Here is a 22,828-nt window from a genome sequence, read left to right on the forward strand (position 1 = left end):
ACCAAAACTCTACACATTACTTTGTACACTTTCATTTTAGTTATGCTTCATATTTCATTTTGTCTTCCATAACTTTAGTTTTCTATACCCCGAAATACTTAAATTGATACACCTGTTATATTTTTACATTCTCAATTTAGATACTCATTACTTTCCAACCATCATGACCCTTGTTTTACTTTTAGTTATTATTATATAATATTCACTTCGTATCGTATGGAATCTGTTAAAGATTTTCTCTCGATTTTCTATCAGTTTTATTGTTACAATATCTGCAAGAGCTCCTACCGACATTTCGATTTTTCTATGTTTTTATATCCTATATTTAATCCTGTATTATTTATTCAACATTCCTTTATTACTCCACTAAACCTCCCTTTAGTACTCCAGTAATGTTTTTTCAGACTTTTTTCCAGGCTTAGATTTTCGCTATATTTTGGTCCTGCTTATATTTTGAATATTTTTGTTTTCATATTGTCTGCAATGACTTGTAACTTATTTATGTGAATATATAAATCGACAAATAAAAGATGCAACAAAAATCATGCAATGCAATGTTTTAAACACATGAATACAGACCGTAAGTCTTAAGAACATCTCTGAAGTGAAACACTAAGTGCACGTTTTCGTGAGCGCCGATTTAAAGGAATGACATCGTGATTTCAGCTTTGTTTTGTTTCTTCTGCACTTATATAATAGGAACTATATCTCGAATAGATATTTACATTTCAGTTCGCGTACGTTTTCTCTCTCCGTCTGTCGTTCGGTACAAGACACCTAATTAAAATCACTTTCTTTATCATTCTGATATATTATAGAAGTACAGATGAATCAAGAAAATGCCGTATAAGTGGTTGCCTATTTCAGGGATTAATTTATCACGATTCGTCAACAAACTATGGCGATTCAATATTAGTTCAGCACAAAAAATACTTTCAACGATGAAATTGAACCGACATTTAAAGAGAAATAAGAAACAGACTAAAAAGTAAAAAATAATCAAGGCCGGCTTGGAGGCGCAGTGGTAAAGGCGATGGGACGATCCTCCTACTGTTGGGATGTAAATTTATGTTTGTGATTGCTTAAAATTTGTGAATGTTCTAGGCAAGAATGCAAAATCCGACAAGAAAAATGATCCCAGTCACGCCAGTAACCAGGCTGGGTAAGACCGGATTTCTTCTGGGATGATTTCTAAAGTTGGTCACTCGCTAGTGGATAGGCTTAATGCTGAGGGCCGTGGTTCGGAGCCCACGAATTAAAGTATATATTTAAAAAAATCAAACTTAGATTTTCAACACCAAAAAAAGACGTTTTTAAATGAAATATGTGCATAATCATAGTTGCAATAACTAAGTAGAAATAAAAGTAATAAAAATATCTACTACACGTATTTTATATTCCACTATATACACACAATTTAGCTTAATACCTACATAAACCTATTTATCTATTTACTATAGTTGGTAATAGATACAATTAGGTATAGTTTTAGTTATTGAATAATTGAATAATAATATGTTATAATTAGGTTTAGGTATTGACTTAGTCCCAATGGGGCCACCTCGGAAAAACACTCTTTAGTTTTGACGGTGAAATCGGTGAACATACATTAATAAATATATATATATATATATATATATATATATATATATATATATATATATTACAGCTGTACATAGAACCTCCTCCTTTTTTGAGGTCGTTTATAAAAGTAGAATGTTATTGTAAATGATTGACGTTTAATTTAATATACTGGATGAAAAAATGTAGTTGCTAATATGAGAACGTATTAAAAATAAATTGAAAACTATATACTTACAAAGCTGTTGTTATATATAATGTATATAAAAAATGCAAGAAAATAGTCCTAATTAAAGTAGAAAAAATATGTATTGGAGGATAATCTAAATTATCCGTACATAATAAGGAGCTGCTGGACAAGCAAATACTAAACTCTCTATGGACCTATGGAATTCACTTATATAATTATGTTCTGCCAGAAGAAATATCATATATAAAAAGAAGAAATATATTATTAGAGACTAAAGAAGGGTTTTCTTTGATTTTACCTAGTTTTCATTCACTGTAGAAACAAACTGTAAGTTAGCTGGCAACGTTAGTAATAATATATTAACGAATTAAAAAATATATGTATTAAAGGGCAAAAAAATGTATGTGTTACCTTAGAAAAGAAGTTCAAATGGACTTGCTTGGGTCTGGTTTAAACTGTCGTATATTTAAAATTCGAAGCAATTTAACGTAACCTTATATTGGCTATATATCAACATCATCGTGTATAGAAACAGAAAAATAACATATCCTCGTACAACAAAGGGTAAAATATGCCTAGAGTGCGAAACATGCTCAATAAATCTTTCTATAGTTATTTGAATATCAAGTATATACGTAAATACTCCATGAAGATAATAAAATACCCGACAAATTTTCATAAAGAAATGTAAAGCTATATTCATTGTGATCTTCTAACGCTTTATTGCAAAATAATGGTTTTAAAGCCACAGTTCAGCAACAATCAGATATTTAACAATTTTTGTTAAAAATTATGTTTAAAGTAATTTAAACCTTTTCTCTCTTTGCGTAGAAGCGATTCAGATTATTGATAAAAAAATCTCTCTAATTTTTTGGCGAAAGAAACACTCACATATTTATCTATATTAGATCTATTTTCTTGATATGTTGTTTGTTTGTAGTTCCACTTTCTTTGTACTATTAAAATCTTTGAAATATAATAGTGAAATCACACTACCTGACTCGTACTATTAATGATATATGCTAGAATAGCATATATCATTAATTTTGTAGCGATCTTGAGGCATGTCGAATTTTACATCATGTAATAACTGTCAACAAAATACCCAGAAATATGATCCCAGATGTTGAACACGGTCGGGGTGCCAGCAGCAACAACTAGAACACGATAGCGAATAGCTGGCAACCCCGAGACGTTTATCTGGGATGTTATTGAAGGGTATTTCCATCGTTCAGTAACCGACCATCGTTTGGTTTAGACGTTCCACCATCGACTGCCCAAGCCTCATCTCCAGGTAACACCGTTGCCATCCGTTTTATCTATTTTGTATTTTCTACATTTTTTATATTGCCAATAAATAACGGTCACATAATGTGAAAACTGCTGTTTCATTTCGCTTTACCTCCATTCACTGAGCCATATCAATTTACCCTAAAATTTCTTCTAAAAATATTTTTGATTTCAGTTCAAGTTAAATTGACACGCTCGTTTTTATACGAGGTTTATCTATTGGTATACTCCTGTCTCTTCTGCGGTGTTGCATTTCTGCTGCTTGTATCTTACTATTAGTAACCAAAACTCTACACATTACTTTGTACACTTTCATTTTAGTTATGCTTCATATTTCATTTTGTCTTCCATAACTTTAGTTTTCTATACCCCGAAATACTTAAATTGATACACCTGTTATATTTTTACATTCTCAATTTAGATACTCATTACTTTCCAACCATCATGACCCTTGTTTTACTTTTAGTTATTATTATATAATATTCACTTCGTATCGTATGGAATCTGTTAAAGATTTTCTCTCGATTTTCTATCAGTTTTATTGTTACAATATCTGCAAGAGCTCCTACCGACATTTCGATTTTTCTATGTTTTTATATCCTATATTTAATCCTGTATTATTTATTCAACATTCCTTTATTACTCCACTAAACCTCCCTTTAGTACTCCAGTAATGTTTTTTCAGACTTTTTTCCAGGCTTAGATTTTCGCTATATTTTGGTCCTGCTTATATTTTGAATATTTTTGTTTTCATATTGTCTGCAATGACTTGTAACTTATTTATGTGAATATATAAATCGACAAATAAAAGATGCAACAAAAATCATGCAATGCAATGTTTTAAACACATGGATACAGACCGTAAGTCTTAAGAACATCTCTGAAGTGAAACACTAAGTGCACGTTTTCGTGAGCGCCGATTTAAAGGAATGACATCGTGATTTCAGCTTTGTTTTGTTTCTTCTGCACTTATATAATAGGAACTATATCTCGAATAGATATTTACATTTCAGTTCGCGTACGTTTTCTCTCTCCGTCTGTCGTTCGGTACAAGACACCTAATTAAAATCACTTTCTTTATCATTCTGATATATTATAGAAGTACAGATGAATCAAGAAAATGCCGTATAAGTGGTTGCCTATTTCAGGGATTAATTTATCACGATTCGTCAACAAACTATGGCGATTCAATATTAGTTCAGCACAAAAAATACTTTCAACGATGAAATTGAACCGACATTTAAAGAGAAATAAGAAACAGACTAAAAAGTAAAAAATAATCAAGGCCGGCTTGGTGGCGCAGTGGTAAAGGCGATGGGACGATCCTCCTACTGTTGGGATGTAAATTTATGTTTGTGATTGCTTAAAATTTGTGAATGTTCTAGGCAAGAATGTAAAATCCGACAAGAAAAATGATCCCAGTCACGCCAGTAACCAGGCTGGGTAAGACCGGATTTCTTCTGGGATGATTTCTAAAGTTGGTCACTCGCTAGTGGATAGGCTTAATGCTGAGGGCCGTGGTTCGGAGCCCACGAATTAAAATATATATTAAAAAAAATCAAACTTAGATTTTTAACACCAAAAAACGTTTTTAAAAGAAATATGTGCATAATAATCGTTGCAAAAACTAAGTAGAAATAAAAGTAATAAAAATATCTACTACACGTATTTTATATTCCACTATATACACACAATTTAGCTTAATACCTACATAAACCTATTTATCTATTTACTATAGTTGGTAATAGATACAATTAGGTATAGTTTTAGTTATTGAATAATTGAATAATAATATGTTATAATTAGGTTTAGGTATTGACTTAGTCCCAATGGGGCCACCTCGGAAAAACACTCTTTAGTTTTGACGGTGAAATCGGTGAACATACATTAATAAATATATATATATATATATATATATATATATATATATATATATATATATATATATATATATATATATTACAGCTGTACATAGAACCTCCTCCTTTTTTGAGGTCGTTTATAAAAGTAGAATGTTATTGTAAATGATTGACGTTTAATTTAATATACTGGATGAAAAAATGTAGTTGCTAATATGAGAACGTATTAAAAATAAATTGAAAACTATATACTTACAAAGCTGTTGTTATATATAATGTATATAAAAAATGCAAGAAAATAGTCCTAATTAAAGTAGAAAAAATATGTATTGGAGGATAATCTAAATTATCCGTACATAATAAGGAGCTGCTGGACAAGCAAATACTAAACTCTCTATGGACCTATGGAATTCACTTATATAATTATGTTCTGCCAGAAGAAATATCATATATAAAAAGAAGAAATATATTATTAGAGACTAAAGAAGGGTTTTCTTTGATTTTACCTATTTCTCAGTCATTGTAGAAACAAGCTATAAATTACCTGGCAACGGTTAATAATAATATATTAATGAATTAAAAAATATATATATTAAAGGGCAAAAAAATGTATGTGTTACCTTAGAAAAGAAGTTCAAATGGACTTGCTTGGGTCTGGTTTAAACTGTCGTATATTTAAAATTCGAAGCAATTTAACGTAACCTTATATTGGCTATATATCAACATCATCGTGTATAGAAACAGAAAAATAACATATCCTCGTACAACAAAGGGTAAAATATGCCTAGAGTGCGAAACATGCTCAATAAATCTTTCTATAGTTATTTGAATATCAAGTATATACGTAAATACTCCATGAAGATAATAAAATACCCGACAAATTTTCATAAAGAAATGTAAAGCTATATTCATTGTGATCTTCTAACGCTTTATTGCAAAATAATGGTTTTAAAGCCACAGTTCAGCAACAATCAGATATTTAACAATTTTTGTTAAAAATTATGTTTAAAGTAATTTAAACCTTTTCTCTCTTTGCGTAGAAGCGATTCAGATTATTGATAAAAAAATCTCTCTAATTTTTTGGCGAAAGAAACACTCACATATTTATCTATATTAGATCTATTTTCTTGATATGTTGTTTGTTTGTAGTTCCACTTTCTTTGTACTATTAAAATCTTTGAAATATAATAGTGAAATCACACTACCTGACTCGTACTATTAATGATATATGCTAGAATAGCATATATCATTAATTTTGTAGCGATCTTGAGGCATGTCGAATTTTACATCATGTAATAACTGTCAACAAAATACCCAGAAATATGATCCCAGATGTTGAACACGGTCGGGGTGCCAGCAGCAACAACTAGAACACGATAGCGAATAGCTGGCAACCCCGAGACGTTTATCTGGGATGTTATTGAAGGGTATTTCCATCGTTCAGTAACCGACCATCGTTTGGTTTAGACGTTCCACCATCGACTGCCCAAGCCTCATCTCCAGGTAACACCGTTGCCATCCGTTTTATCTATTTTGTATTTTCTACATTTTTTATATTGCCAATAAATAACGGTCACATAATGTGAAAACTGCTGTTTCATTTCGCTTTACCTCCATTCACTGAGCCATATCAATTTACCCTAAAATTTCTTCTAAAAATATTTTTGATTTCAGTTCAAGTTAAATTGACACGCTCGTTTTTATACGAGGTTTATCTATTGGTATACTCCTGTCTCTTCTGCGGTGTTGCATTTCTGCTGCTTGTATCTTACTATTAGTAACCAAAACTCTACACATTACTTTGTACACTTTCATTTTAGTTATGCTTCATATTTCATTTTGTCTTCCATAACTTTAGTTTTCTATACCCCGAAATACTTAAATTGATACACCTGTTATATTTTTACATTCTCAATTTAGATACTCATTACTTTCCAACCATCATGACCCTTGTTTTACTTTTAGTTATTATTATATAATATTCACTTCGTATCGTATGGAATCTGTTAAAGATTTTCTCTCGATTTTCTATCAGTGTTATTGTTGCAATATCTGCAAGAGCTCCTACCGACATTTCGATTTTTCTATGTTTTTATATCCTATATTTAATCCTGTATTATTTATTCAACATTCCTTTATTACTCCACTAAACCTCCCTTTAGTACTCCAGTAATGTTTTTTCAGACTTTTTTCCAGGCTTAGATTTTCGCTATATTTTGGTCCTGCTTATATTTTGAATATTTTTGTTTTCATATTGTCTGCAATGACTTCGATTCTCGAATTCCAATACGATTCTGAACTGAATATTATCTTTCATATTTTGGGATTTGGAATATCAAGAACAATACATTATTTATTAAACTGTTTTCTTCAATCAACAAAATGTTGTCCATAAAAATTAATATACTTGAATATATTTGAATTATTTGCTGATGACATTTTCGAGAATGTATTACGAATGAATGAGTGAATATGAAAATAAAAATATAAAAGTCGAAATAATATTCCATTAATGTTTTTAAGTTCAGAAAAGGCCTGGGAATCTATTGAAGACTTAACTTAACTTAAACTTCTTTTAAATTTCTTGTTAAGGGTTTATATTACCACGGAATATATTTCCATTTAAATTTATTTTTAATTATTGACAACCTATTTAGGAATGATACATACAATTATAAGTAGCATTTTAGGTGTACGACAGCACTGTGATATTAGTCCCAGGGAAGTCATTCTAAATGTTAGATATATTTTGAAATTTAAAATATAATTTAACTTATTTAAAAATAATCAAAAATTTTTCGTTATAGTGGCTTTAAACTTGAATTGTAGTTTGCAAGATTAATTAACTATGGATAAACACAGGTCATTTGAAAAGTCCCCAGCCTACCATAGTAAAATAAGTAATACACTGATTATAGCGACCTTCCAACTTTTCTATACCATTTTTGTAATACGATTTGTCCTTTGCTTCAAAATAGGCCTCAGTTTCGGCGATCACCTTTTCACTCAACGAAAATTTTTTCCCGGGAAGCATTCTTTTGAGATCTGAGAACAGAAAATGGTCCCTGGGTCCAGATCTGGAGAATACGGTAGATGAGGAAGCAATTCGAAGCCCAATTCATCGAATTGTGACATGGTGCATTGTCTTGGTGAAGCAGCACTTTCTTTTTCTTCAAATGCAGCCGTTTTTTGGCGATATCGTCCTTCAAGCAGTCTGTTGCTCTTGATGGTCCTTCCTTTTTCAAGGTAGTCAATGAAAACTATTCTATGCGCATCCCAAAATGCAGACGCCATAACTTTGCCAGCCGACTGTTGCGTTTTCCCACGCTTTAGGACGGGTTCATCGTGTGCAGTGCACCCAGATGACTGTCGATTAGTAGATTAGAGCCGTCTTTCGTAGATTGTCACATATCGACGCAAAAACTCGAGTTTATTACGCTTGATCATCTTCAGACATTGCTCCGAATCATCAACTCGTTGTTGTTTTTGGTCAAAGTGTTATAATTCACAAACTAATGATCCAACAGCTGTCAAATTTATACATGCATCTTTTAAGGGTTAAGGCTAACTAAAAAACATGTAGATTTAATTCTAGTATCGCCATCTATGTGTCAGGCCGGAGACTTTTCAATTGACCTATTAAATTAAGGTTTTTTTATTCCACGTGGCATCTGCAAGCATTATAAGAATCTTTATTTTTTTTATGGGAAAATATATATATTTAAGTTATCATTTTGCCACGACGCCATTTGGTTTTATAAATTTATATAAAATGATTTTTTTATCTAGAAAGGAAGATATTTATTAAATTGATTAAGTATCTGAAGTAAGCGTATGCGATATGATGTATTATAATAATAATATAAATTAAATATAGACCACCACCGCTGGATTACATTATTAACATTTTTTTAAACAATAATAGACCATGGAAGTGGCCGTTCTTATAACTCGTTGATAAACGAAAACGTATTTTTTCCGCGATTTAATCCGGTGACAATGTCACTATCGACAATGGAGAAGTATGCGACGCGGTCACAATATATTTAAAGCCCTCTTAGAATCCATGTAAGTCTCTACGACACAAGTATTATAATGGCTTAGCTTTTCAATAACGCTTTTTGCTAAAAAGCAAGAGTTATGCCCCATACATACGAGCCGGCTGTTGCCTCTCTCTCTGTGTTCGCCTAACGGTAAGTTCGAGCACACGGCCTTTCTGGTTTCTGAATTTATACATTATTTGGCTTCGGCGTTCTCGTTGATTCCAGACGGTGCATTCTTCCGATTTTGTAATCTTATCTGCATATTCGCGATAGAAGCGTCTCGGAAAGGGAACGTTTATTTATTTATGGCGCGGCGACGGGTGTTGGAGGGTATCTTCGTGCACGGTATCTCCAACAGGTCCCAAGTCGAATTTAAATTAGCTCCGATCGTCTTCCTACTTGCCAACTGTAAGTCATGAAACTCGAAAATATAATAAATTTGATCGGATAAATTTGTTTTAAATTCCTATGTTATGGAGCAATATTGTAAATTAAAATCGACTTATTATAAGTAAGTTTGGACAGGTTTCAAATTACTTGTAATTTAGCGTACTTTAATAACTGAGATACAAATACATATTTAGTATTTGTAATTCGATTATTTCTTTAAAATGTATTTCTTAATTGGTAATTCAAATACCGAACGCTGATGTATTTCTATCGGATTTCGAAAAAGGAGGAGGTTTTATGTTTGGCTCTATATATTGTTTTATATTCTATTACATACAAAAAATTTAGCTTAATACCTACCTAAACCTATTCATCTATTTACAATATTATTTTAACTACCACCAATTAACCAGTTTGAAGATAAATATGATCGGATAAATTTGTTTTAAATTCCTATGTTATGGAGCAATATTGTAAATTAAAATCGACTTATTATAAGTAAGTTTGGACAGGTTTCAAATTACTTGTAATTTAGCGTACTTTAATAACTGAGATACAAATACATATTTAGTATTTGTAATTCGATTATTTCTTAAAAATGTATTTCGTAATTGGTAATTCAAATACCGAACGCTGATGTATTTCTATCGGATTTCGAAGAAGGAGGAGGTTCTATGTTTGGCTCTATATATTGTTTTATATTCTATTATATACAAACAATTTAGCTTAATACCTACCTAAACCTATTCATCTATTTACAATATTATTTTAACTACCACCAATTAACCAGTTTGAAGATAAATATGATCGGATAAATTTGTTTTAATTCCTATGTTATGGAGCAATATTGTAAGTTTAAATCGACTTATTATAAGTAAGTTTGGATAGGTTTCAAATTACTTGTAATTTAGCGTACTTTAATAACTGAGATACAAATACATATTTAGTATTTGTAATTCGATTATTTCTTAAAAATGTATTTCGTAATTGGTAATTCAAATACCGAACGCTGATGTATTTCTATCGGATTTCGAAGAAGGAGGAGGTTCTATGTTTGGCTCTATATATTGTTTTATATTCTATTATATACAAACAATTTAGCTTAATACCTACCTAAACCTATTCATCTATTTACAATATTATTTTAACTACCACCAATTAACCAGTTTGAAGATAAATATGATCGGATAAATTTGTTTTAATTCCTATGTTATGGAGCAATATTGTAAGTTTAAATCGACTTATTATAAGTAAGTTTGGATAGGTTTCAAATTACTTGTAATTTAGCGTACTTTAATAACTGAGATACAAATACATATTTAGTATTTGTAATTCGATTATTTCTTAAAAATGTATTTCGTAATTGGTAATTCAAATACCGAACGCTGATGTATTTCTATCGGATTTCGAAGAAGGAGGAGGTTCTATGTTTGGCTCTATATATTGTTTTATATTCTATTATATACAAACAATTTAGCTTAATACCTACCTAAACCTATTCATCTATTTACAATATTATTTTAACTACCACCAATTAACCAGTTTGAAGATAAATATGATCGGATAAATTTGTTTTAAATTCCTATGTTATGGAGCAATATTGTAAATTAAAATCGATTTATTATAAGTAAGTTTGGACAGGTTTCAAATTACTTGTAATTTAGCGTACTTTAATAACTGAGATACAAATACATATTTAGTATTTGTAATTCGATTAGTTCTTAAAAATGTATTTCTTAATTGGTAATTCAAATACCGAACGCTGATGTATTTCTATCGGATTTCGAAAAAGGAGGAGGTTCTATGTTTGGCTCTATATATTGTTTTATATTCTATTATATACAAACAATTTAGCTTAATACCTACCTAAACCTATTCATATATTTACAACATTATTTTAACTACCAAGTAACCAGTTTGAAGTCGGTACCCAGCCCAAACAATACAAAAATAATAATATAATTTTGTGACATATACACAGTAATAAATAGATATAAATTACGAACAAAATAAAACAAATTTGTTGCTCCTACCGATTTCAGAGTGATCAGTTGGTAGTAGTAACAATAATATTGTAAATAGATGAATAGGTTCAGGTAGGTATTAAGCTAAATTGTGCATAGAGTAGAATACAACATACGTGAAACATAGTAGATAGGTTAAATAAGGTTTTTGTTTTTTTTTTAGTTACTATAATGATTATTATGTACATATTTTATTTTGAAACGTTTCTTTTTTGTGTTATCAATCTAAGTTTGATTATTTTTTGCTTTTTAGTGAGTTCCTTATTTATTTTTTGAAGTCGGTTCATTTATTCAGGTAAAGTAAGAAGTCGGTTAATATCTAATATTGGCTTGTCAGGCGTAGATGATCTTTGGTTAAATTACAAACGGAGCATTGCAAAATGATGTGAATGATCATATTAAATTGGTCAAAACATATTTGAAAACTCTCTAATGTCTACGCTACTAGGAATATTCTTCAGATATTTCTCTGTTCTATTACCACATGTTTCAGCCAATGACTGAACAGCTGGTAAAGGAAGTTAGCTTTTTATGAAGATATCAACAAATAGGTGAATTATAAAATTGTAAAACACTGCGAAATTATATCCAACATCCAATGTTTAACGACATAACAAACTCGTTATTTACATTTAAGTAATATTACGTACCTCTATCAGTTGCAATAACAGGGAATTCATAGACATTCCTGGTTTCGTAGTCTAAGGGAGAACTGATACATATTTCTCCCGTATCCGGCTTCACTTTAAACTCCTTTATCTTCTCGAAACCTCCTCCTAATTTGTAGTTAACGACGGCATTAACTCCACAGTCGGGATCAGTGGCAGAAACCTGAAACAAATTAAACAACGTTAGCAAACAGTGACGTAGGCACCAGAAAACATATCGTATATACACGTGGAAGTTCTCCTTCAATAAATATTGTAATATCTCGCATGGAAATATTAACGTGTTTACAAATTCTATAAAATTTAACGGCGATAATGTTGCAGGAAACCTGTGTGTCGGAAACAATGGCCCGAGGGCGTTGGAAGATAAGTTGTTGCTGTCTTGTAAGGCGCAACATCTATATCTATCTTGATATATCATTAAAAATAAAAACGAATAAACCCGCGACATAATATCGCAAGTGTGAAATGCATCAAAGGCTTCTTTATAGCGAGCGTTATAAATTATACGCCGTAGTATATATTTTAGAACGAAAGAACCATATAAAACTGAATTAATGAAATATTAAAACCTGCAAGAAGTTGGTGTAAGAGATGGTGAGTCAGCGTGTTCGGAAATCAATAACAATTTTTTGATTTATTGAAGTCTATTTATTTTCTATCAGCTTTATCTTATTTCTTATTAAAAGGTTTTTGGGATAAAGATAATTTAGAAATATTTAACAACTAAAGTGTTTAGTGATGTTATTGGAATAGTTGTTTTAGATGTCTGTTTTAGTTGAAAATGAGTTCAAATGGAAACATCTAGAAACACCATATGATAAATAGATTAATAAAACAATGTTAAACTGGACTTCATATATTTCGAGACGCCATGATATTTTCAAAAACAGTTTAAGCAAAGCAAATATTTTTATTTATGCGAATTATTATCTTGATTATTGATATGTTTGAGAAATGAAGAACATTTGTAAACAATATAACATAATATGTAAAAAATGTGTAAATTTTAAATTTAGAGAATGTGAATTAACTTTCAGAATATGAGATTTAAATTGATATATTGTGTGAATTTTTATATTTTCTGACGTTGGTCAAAACATGTATACATTTTGGAAGTGTTGTTTTATTATCGCTTAATTGTTAGATCTATTAGCTTGCGTTACAACATACAAAGCTTCTCAGCAGATAAATGATGTCATGAAGAGTAAAATCTGATGACAAAATGTATTATTCTATAGGGACTATGATATAATTTTTTTAGAACATTTAATTTCATACATTGTATGCTTTTTATTAAGACGGTACATTTATATATCCTTGTATATATGTTTTGACTGCCTGAATGGTGAACGAGTGATATGTATGGGTTTGGTCCATTTTCTAATATATAAAAAGGCTCACTGTCGTTTTGTATCGCAAGTCACCTCTTCTTCTCTTAAGCAAAACAGATTTTAAAGTAAAATAATAATTTTTCTTTTCTATATCCTCTCCCATATTAGAACTGGTGTAACGGGTAGGAGATGATAAACCTGTTCTCTTTTGAAACCAATTAATTAACCGCAGTTAAATTAATTATTAAGGAAAGAAGACAGGCTGACAGTGGATTAGCAAACGTCCCGAATTTACTCAAAGCGTTTCTTGGTGTAGTTGAGTGGAGTTCAGACAAAGGCTAAAGCTGTAATGTTATAAAAGATGAATTGAAGGTGCTCAAATACCCCTAGCCATGAACTATTCCAACTAAGATATGTACAAGCTTTGAAATATACGCGTAGTTATAAAATACACGACACATTACAATTCAAAGTGTAAGGCCACCAAAGGCAGATTGAAGTTGCTGTGAATTAATAGTCAGTAGGAGTTTGGACAGAAGTTTGCAGTTCAGGGAGAACGGCTACCAATGGCGGATTGTAGCAGCTCAGTTTCTTAGCCGTAAACTATTGGAATGGAATCGAATATAGTGCAATCTGAAGATCTTAAAAAGCAAACTGGTGACTCAAAAACAATTTTAAAACAACTGTAAGCTATCCATATCAGACAACCACTACTTATATCCCAGTGGTTGTTTCTTTAGGAGGGTAATATTATATACCGTTGTGGTGGGAACTTCACTATCGTGGCTATGGGCCATCTGTTTTAAAACTAATAAGTCTGTTTACTAAAAGATAAGAACCCTCAGTGTTGCCTTATATCGCAGTTTAACAAGTCGCTTGTTATTTTCTTGAATAAAACAGTTTTTAAAGTAACTTAGTAATTCCTGTGTTCTAAATCCTTTCCTGTTGTATAACTTATATCAATTCCTGAAAGGTGACCCGTCCTCCTATATTATTTCAAAACAGATTCTGTGTTTCGTGTTTTTGTTCAATAACGCTTACAAGTACAGCTCAATACATGTGGTAAAGCTTAGTTAAGTGATAGGCATATTAGAACCTAACGATTAGGCTTTGACATGAGTGATATGTATTAACATACATTTGAAATTCTACAAAATGTTTTTACAGTCCGAGGAATTGAATTAACGTCGCCAATTTTTAACATATTCATGGTTTACAACACGATAAATCGATTATATATAGATTAAATAAAACTGTTTCAACCTCGGAGAAAGTCGTGGCGCGAAAATTTCGCGTTATCACATCGAAAACCGTCCTTAAACGGAGCGCCTGATAAAATTTATTACTTTCCTGAGCCTATTAGATGTATATAAATCAATGCAGGACGAGCGGCCACAAATACCCATCAGGGAGGCCTTGATATGCCGTTATTTTAATGGACAGGCAGCGTAAGAGCTCAGATACACCGCGAATGCGACATTCACGGCCCACGCCACAGGCCCTATCAGCGCCATCTAACGGGTCAACGGACGTATTCCGGTATAAGTCTAGGGCCTCGGACGAAATATTCAACCGTGGAAGACCGCGATGGTGCGGGCAGAGGTGGCGGACGGGACGGTACGAGAGTTGTTACGCATTTTCGGATAATCTAAATGGCATTAACGGTAATGGGCCAATTCCATCACGCCTGAAAGTGAGGAAATGACCATAATACTAATTTTTAGAGTGTTGTTATTCGATTGTGGTCGGAAAAATGCGCCGCATTTACTGTCGAATATTGACATTAGGTAAAAACGTTCCACGATAAAGCTCAATTAGGGTAATGGTAATGGCGATAGAAACAACATCATAATAAATATATGTTATCGAGCGTTAGGAAGAAAGGTTTCCTCGTGCTTTCAACATGTCTCTGTTGACCCGCAAGCTGGCCGTTGTTAGCGCACGATTTACCGAAGAAAATATTGCTTACTAGACAAAAGAGCGACATTAAAATAAAGCAATTAAAAGCGAATAAAAGGAACGCTTTTTATCAAGCAATTCTCATTTACTTGTGTGTTGTTCGATACGAATTTCTTCTGTTGTACTAAACTATCAATAAATAATATTATTTGAGTGTTATGTCTTAAACTATCTGTATAAAAGACCTATATTTAGAGGCTTTACATCAAGAAAATGCATTTTCTCACACATTATTGAATTATCATCAAAAATCTTACTTTTATCACCACACTGCATTGTACAAAATATCAATAAATAATATTGTTTGAGTGATATGTCTTCTTTGCACAAAACTATGTGCATAAAAATACTAATATTTATAGCTTTTACATCAAGATAATACATTTCCTCACATATCATTAAATTTTCATCTGTAATTCTACTTATGTCACTGTGTTATCGCTCTACCAACTTGATTTAACTCTGTTGATTTTCTTGTTATCTCGTAAAGTCTACGAACGTTTTTTATCAAGAAATTTCCATTTATATGTATGTTGTTTATTACCAATTTTCTCTGCTGTACCAAACTATTACAAAATAATATTATTTGTGTGCTATGTTTTGTCTGCATTAAACTATCTGTATAAAAAGATTGATATCTAATATTTTTACATCACAATAATGCATTTTCTCATAGACTATTAATTTGTCATCAAAAATTCTGCTTATATTATTGTGTTTCACTATACCAGCCTGGTTTAGCTCTGTTGGTTTTCTGACTATCCAGTAAACTCAGGAAATTTCTATTAGAGCATTGTTTTAGAGAATTAAGGTGATAAAAATAGAATTGTTAAATGTTAAATGTTCAAATTCAAGGACTGTCATAAAAATTGAAAAAATCTTTGATAAGATTCAGAAAATATTCAAAGAAAATAACTTCAATTCGTTTTATTTCAAAAGTCTTACCATTATATTTATCGTAAAAGCTATATCTTATCAATATATTATAGGACTTACCGGATATTTGTTGAATATTGTTGTATGCCCAATATATTAATTAATTATTTATTTTTCTGTTTGCAGCGTAATTTGTTCTTATGGAAGTGGTCGAACTAAGAGTTATTCTAGGACTAAATCAAAACATAAATAAATATCAAATGTTTTGACGAGAAATGGGAAAGAGCATTTCTTTATTATCTTTGGGAGTTCAACAATCCATAAAATGGTCCTTTTCCTGATTGGATATTATAGAAACATTTAATTACTTTAGAAATGTTGAATCAAAGACAAAAATGAAATTATAACTAATACAGTACACTGTTAAAAGCACAAATAAACTGTATTAAAAATGGCATTAATATCAGTAGTGGTATTTACCAAACTTAGCTCCTTTTGACTATATTTTTATACCAAATAATTTCGATTGTTTACCGAAGAAAATTCGAAATATATATTTATAGTTCAGGAATTAATTAAAATAACAGTAAACGTAATTTAGCATCGCCACTTTTTGTTAAGTTAAGTAATAGCAATTTCTTTACTATACAGAAAATATCTAATAAATATTAATCCAATTAATAAGCAATTATAATTAAGCTCATGATTGCCGACTGATTGGCTATTGTCAAAATGAATAGCATATTAACGAGTAGAATATATTTAAACGATATTATCTCACAACCTTCTCGTTATAAAGGAAGATATATATAACAGTGAAACAATGACGTGGAAACAAAAAGATAAATGAGCGACATTCTCCATGACTTAATCTGCACAATTCTCAGAATTGATAATCTTTTCTGCTGCTGTGTACCATATTAGACTGAGCGATGGTAATAGTAACAAAGAAAAGAATTTCTGCAGTGACTTTATAAAGCTCTCGGAGTGGTTGTATTGAACGATTACCTGACTGTAGAACTATCCCAGTTTTTTCGAAGCAATATTATTTATTCGCGGAATCATCACCACAGTATATTCAAGGCTTTTGTGCATCAGTAGAGTATACTTTTCTTCTGCAATAAGCTTCTATCTGCACTGAAATATTGTATTTAAATATATTTTATTATTATATTTAAAGTAAGTTATTTAAATAATAACTATAACTGATCTATATAATATTGGTTTAGTCTACTAGTAATAATTGGAAATCAAAATTCAAAAAGAAACTATAGCTAGCATAAAATTAATTGATGTAAACATACCTTTTTAGTTTTAAACAAAAGTTTCAATTTAATGTATTTTATTTTAGTATTGTTGTTTTCTACAGAATTAATATTTATATTTACAAATGTTAACTGGAATTGTCATCAGTTAATTAATTCCTTTAGGTAACAAATAAAAAAGGTATTTACGTCTTCTGGACAATGTTTATCAAAAAGGGCAAGATTTTAGAACGTCAAATTATATAAGCTTATGCAGGTAAGTAAAAAATGGAAAAATAGGATAGTTATTATAGTAAGTAACATCAGTTGCAATTATAGTTAAAATGAGAGTAAATGATAATTAGTTGTTTCTTGATTATTGCCTATAATTAGCAATACACAAACAACCAAGTGCTATAAAAGCTTCACATATTAAATGTAAATAAACTAAAAAATAAAAATAAGAGAGAATTGACAAAAATTAAAGGGACTATATATAACAGGTTAATTGAAAAGTCCCCAGCCTACCAAAATAAAATATATTTTTTTACAAACTAAGTTTTTTTTATTCCACATACTATATATACTATACTATATACTTTTATTCTACATATTCAAGGGTGATACACTGGTTATAGCAACCCTCCAACTTTTCGATACCATTTTGTAGTACGATTTGTCGTTTTTTTCGTCGATCACCTCTTCATTCGACGAAAATTTCTTCCCATCGAGCATTCTTTTGAGATCTGAGAACAAAAGATAGTCGCTGGAGGCGAGGTCTGGAGGATACGGTCTAGGAAGCAGTTCGAAGCCCAATTTATGGATTTTTGACACGGTGCATTGTCCTGATGAAGTAGCACTTTCTTTTTCTTCAAATGCGGCTGTTTTTCGGCGATTTCGCCCTTCAAACGGTACAATAACGGTATGTTATTGTAGTCACTGTTGATGGTTCTTCCTTTTTCAAGGTAGTCAATAAAAATTATTCCATGCGCATCGCAATATACAGACGCCATAAACTTGCCAACCGACTGTTGCGTTTTCCCACGCTTTGGAGCGGGTTCATCGTGTGCAGTCCACTCAGATGACTGTAAATTGGACTTCGGAGTGAAATGATGGAGCCGAGCTTCATCCATTGTTACATATCGACGCAAAAACTCGGGTTAATTACGCTCGATAATCTTCAAACACTGCTCCGAACAATCAACTCGTCGTTGTTTTTGGTCAAAAATGAGTTCGTGCTGCACCCACTTTGCACAGAGCTTTCTCATATCCAAATATTCGTGAATGATATGATATGATTTAGAGGGTCTGCTATTTCATTTAGTTTCAATTTATGGCCATTCAAAATCAATTTATGAATTTTTTAATGTTTTCGTCGGTAACAACCTCTTTTGAAGCCTTCGGTGTTCATATCACCATGTCTAAACTTACCATATCAATTCTTGATAGTTGATTTTCCAGGGGCCGCCAGCTGTCAAATTTATGCAGGCTTCTTTCATTGTTAGGGCTAACTAAAAAACATATGGATTTAATTCTAATAGTACCATCTATATGTCAGGCCGGAAACTTTTCAATTGACCTATTAAATAAGCTAATTCGGCGTGAATGTGCCAGTTACTCGGGTGGCAAGTCAGAAAAACATTTGTTTTTACATAAAATAGAACTCCTTCTATAACTAAATTCTAAAGTCTATATGGACGTCAAATATAGAATTATTGATAGGGAACTCAATATGAAATTATCATTAATGGTTATTTAAATTATTTAACGAAGTGAAGATATTTTTGAGTTTAGTACTTCTTTTAATGAGCATCAAGTTAGATTTTAAAAAAAAGTTGGATATATTTAACAGTTTGTTCATGTTTTATTTACTTAATCTAAGACAGAAAGACAGATAACTGGGATCTATCCCTAAAAAACAAATTTAGAACTATTGTGGAACTATGCTACTCAACGGTGAGGAAAATATTCAATATCTATATATTAAGTATAATATAATCTATAATCCATATCTATACTCTACTATATCTCTAAGATTTTGTTAGTGTTATGTATTGTTAAAAATGTAAAGTATCAATGTTATCAATTGATAGATAGTCTAAGCTATTAAATTATTTGATTTTGCCATTTTTTTTTGCATAAATTAATAATATTATTGAATTATTCATTATATACAGGTGACAATCACGGAACGCTCAAAATTTGCTACTAAAGTCCATCCGGGACGCTTATGGTAGAAGTAGTGACAAATAATGATGTCAATAACAAAGAATAGCCTGTAGGAGCACAAAAATTCGAAGACGATGAAATTGCAACATTAATTGGTAAAAACTCAGCTTAAATTCTTAAAGAATTTTCGGACAGCTTAGCAGTTAATTAATACATTAGCTCCAAACGGCTTTATAAGTAATGCGAAGTATCGCAAAGGAGAAAAAATGAAGAATATGAGGAAAATAAGTGAGGTAGTCATCTAAATTAACTGGAAATGTTATTTACATCAAAATGCTTCTAACCGGTTTCTATAGCGATATAGAGCATACTGTAAATGGTGATAAGAAGTATATCAGTTACGATGTGGTATACGATTATTTCAAACGCAAAAAACAACAGTTTCGAACTGTTGAAAAAGTGGGAACGTTGATCAATGATTGGAGCGCTGCCAGAGCAACATCATTCTTTCGACATACTATCACTTTGTTTTCAGAAATATGGAAAACATTTGTTGAATATGCCTTTATAGAAAAGTCTTAGTTTTAAACATATATGGAATACACCAGTGGGAGTACATCTATCAAGTGATATTTATGTCATATACTTTAGACCTACATTCGAATACTGCATAGCGGAAGCTAGTTGTAACACGTGTACTAATTATAAGTGATATATGCCTCTAAATTAAAAAAAATCATTCGCGCCACTTGCAAATCAAAACAGGAAACACTTAATTATAAGTTATTCGATGTAACATATGGCCTGAAAAGTACCGGGCCTAATATATAGACGGCGCTGATTTCATTCGATTCACCGCTTTTCAGTTAGTACTAACCCAAAAGAAGTCTGTTAGAATTTCATGATATCCTTCTTATAAATTTGTGAGTTATTGTGCTAAGAGTGACACTACATTTGTTATTTTTTGCAGCAATGTTTCGCCATGTTTAAAGGTAACAAAACAAATTTTTTGTACCGATATGTTATAGTGGATGAAACATGGATGCATCACTTTGCTTCGGAATCAAAACCATCGTCATCTGAGTGGACAGCAACTGGTGGCAGGCCTATTTTGAGACAAAAGATAAATCGTTCTACAAAAGTGGCATTAAAAGATTAGAGTGGCGCTGGAATAACTGCGTGACTCTTGATAGAGATTACGTTGATGAGTAGAGCCAATTTTGAACAAAGAAAAAACGCGTTTTTTTATGCCCGGGATTTTAAGCCCATGTATTGATGATTGTATATGAATTATATTGTTTTGGTGACTAATATAACCTAAAAACCTTATTTGAATTATTACAGCATATATATTTGTTTTGATGCTTTTTTCTACATAATAAGCTTCGTTGAAATATACTCAGCACAGGAAAACAACCGGTTTTTCCTCGTATAAAATGGCAAACTGATAACTTTGATGAATTCAAAGCGAAGGCAATATATGCGAGCCATCGACTTATAATTTCCAGTTTCCGCGAAGGCAACAATGCCCCATAAAAACAGGAATATTTAACCATGCCACTAAGTAATCGTCCGCTGTGTCCTCGAGCTTTAAAAAGCCGTCGCAGGAATTCTTTCGATCGCCGCGACTGGCAACGTCCAGTCTAATATGGCGCAGCGATAGGAAAGATTCAGAATTCTGAGAAAAGTGCTGATTAAGTCATTTGCGGCGAATTCACACAGCCGCTTTACAGAATTATCAGGGAACGACTGAAAGAAAACCAACACGTCGACTCCGCGACTTTTTATAGCACATAACAATTACACCGTACGAATGCCATGCCATCGATCCGATAGCGACGTTCTGCTCTAGTCCAGTCGTGCTAGGCTAGGCGCAAAATGAGACGCAGCTTGGCGAGGTGACGCAGTGAATGTCACGGCGTGTGTACGCGGGAAAAAACTGCCAGATGCCGAAACCGCGCAAACGCAGTTACGGTTCTCGCTTAAAATAATCTCCCAATAAAGCTGTACACAGTACACAGGCTTTGTGCAATGAATGGAAGATGCTGCACTAGTAACGTAATGAAAACATGAAACATTTAAATGTGAGTTATCTAATGCAACATATGGCCTGAAAAGTCCCGGACCTAACACATAGATGACGCTAGTTTCATTCCACTTGTAGGAATGTTCGTTGGGTCGGTCAATCGGTCGAAATGCGTGGCTGCCGCTGCGATTATTTGTCCGAATACTCACTACTGTTTTTGGAAGGAATTTACACGAGAACTGAAAACACTGGTTGAAGAAATACTGTTTATTTTAATATTGAATTATACATGTTGGCGACGGGAGAATTAACAGGATATTAGGTTAGCTGGAGGAAGTACGGTAGCGCTGTGTAAGTGGTACTGTTACAAGCGGATGGAGAAAAGGAAAGAGGGCGAGACGTCGTCGTGATGGTCTTTTATGGCCTGGAACTTCATGGTACCAATCCACCGGCGTTGCCAACCTTTGTACTTGTTGGTGAATTCGTGGTGACCTAAAGGGTCGTGGCGGTCGCCACACATTCGCCCCGCTTTTTCAGTTAATACTATTCAAGTATATAATTATAAATAATTTTAATTTTTTCTTAATTGTATTACATCAGAAGCTGTTAATATAAGTTAGCCGCAACAGAACAGATCAGAGATGATGCTATGGAAGAATCCAAAAGTCAATGGACCGTTGTCATAATGGGAGAATATATACATTTGCTCGTCATTTTAATTAGACGTACATCAACAAGAAATATTCTTTAAAAAAGTTGGAAAAAGAGAATATTAAAAATGAAGTATACTCTTCCAAAATTTTTGATAAATTTCCTAGTTCTAAAAAACATATTCTATTCTTGCATGTATTTAGTGACAGTGATACGACTTCTGTTTTAAAAAAGGGAAGAAATTTTTCTTTAGAACTTTTACAAGAGAAACTGCTAAATTTAGGTCAACTAGCTCAAATATTTCAACAAGCCCTGTACAAACATTATATGTAAATGGAATTCGCATCTTATTGGCAATATATACTGCTACCAAATCCGAGGACAATATCGATCAAGTTAACAAAGCTCAATAAACCTGTGCCATTCCATCCATTCTTCCACCAATAAGCGTGCATTCCGAGGTAGACCCCCTTTTTGACTCATATGACTGGACTACTCTCACTAAAAGATGAGAAGTGTCTTTC

The 22,828-nt window shown here is 31.9% G+C and overlaps 1 protein-coding gene across 1 annotated transcript in view; it reads right to left on the reverse strand.

The window, feature by feature from the left end:
* Positions 1–22,828, reverse strand: part of ds (dachsous cadherin-related 1) — a 555,958-nt gene that overhangs the window by 62,386 nt on the left and 470,744 nt on the right. Inside the window, exon 3 of the mRNA XM_076398269.1 lies at positions 12,028–12,208. Within this exon, the coding sequence (XP_076254384.1) occupies positions 12,028–12,208 (181 nt within the window). The remainder of the gene's footprint in view (positions 1–12,027; positions 12,209–22,828) is intronic.

The sequence above is a fragment of the Rhynchophorus ferrugineus genome, unplaced genomic scaffold (assembly GCF_030347505.1).
Source record: "Rhynchophorus ferrugineus isolate W39M unplaced genomic scaffold, kcgeb_rfMv2 rfM3, whole genome shotgun sequence".
Lineage (NCBI taxonomy): Eukaryota > Metazoa > Arthropoda > Insecta > Coleoptera > Curculionidae > Rhynchophorus > Rhynchophorus ferrugineus.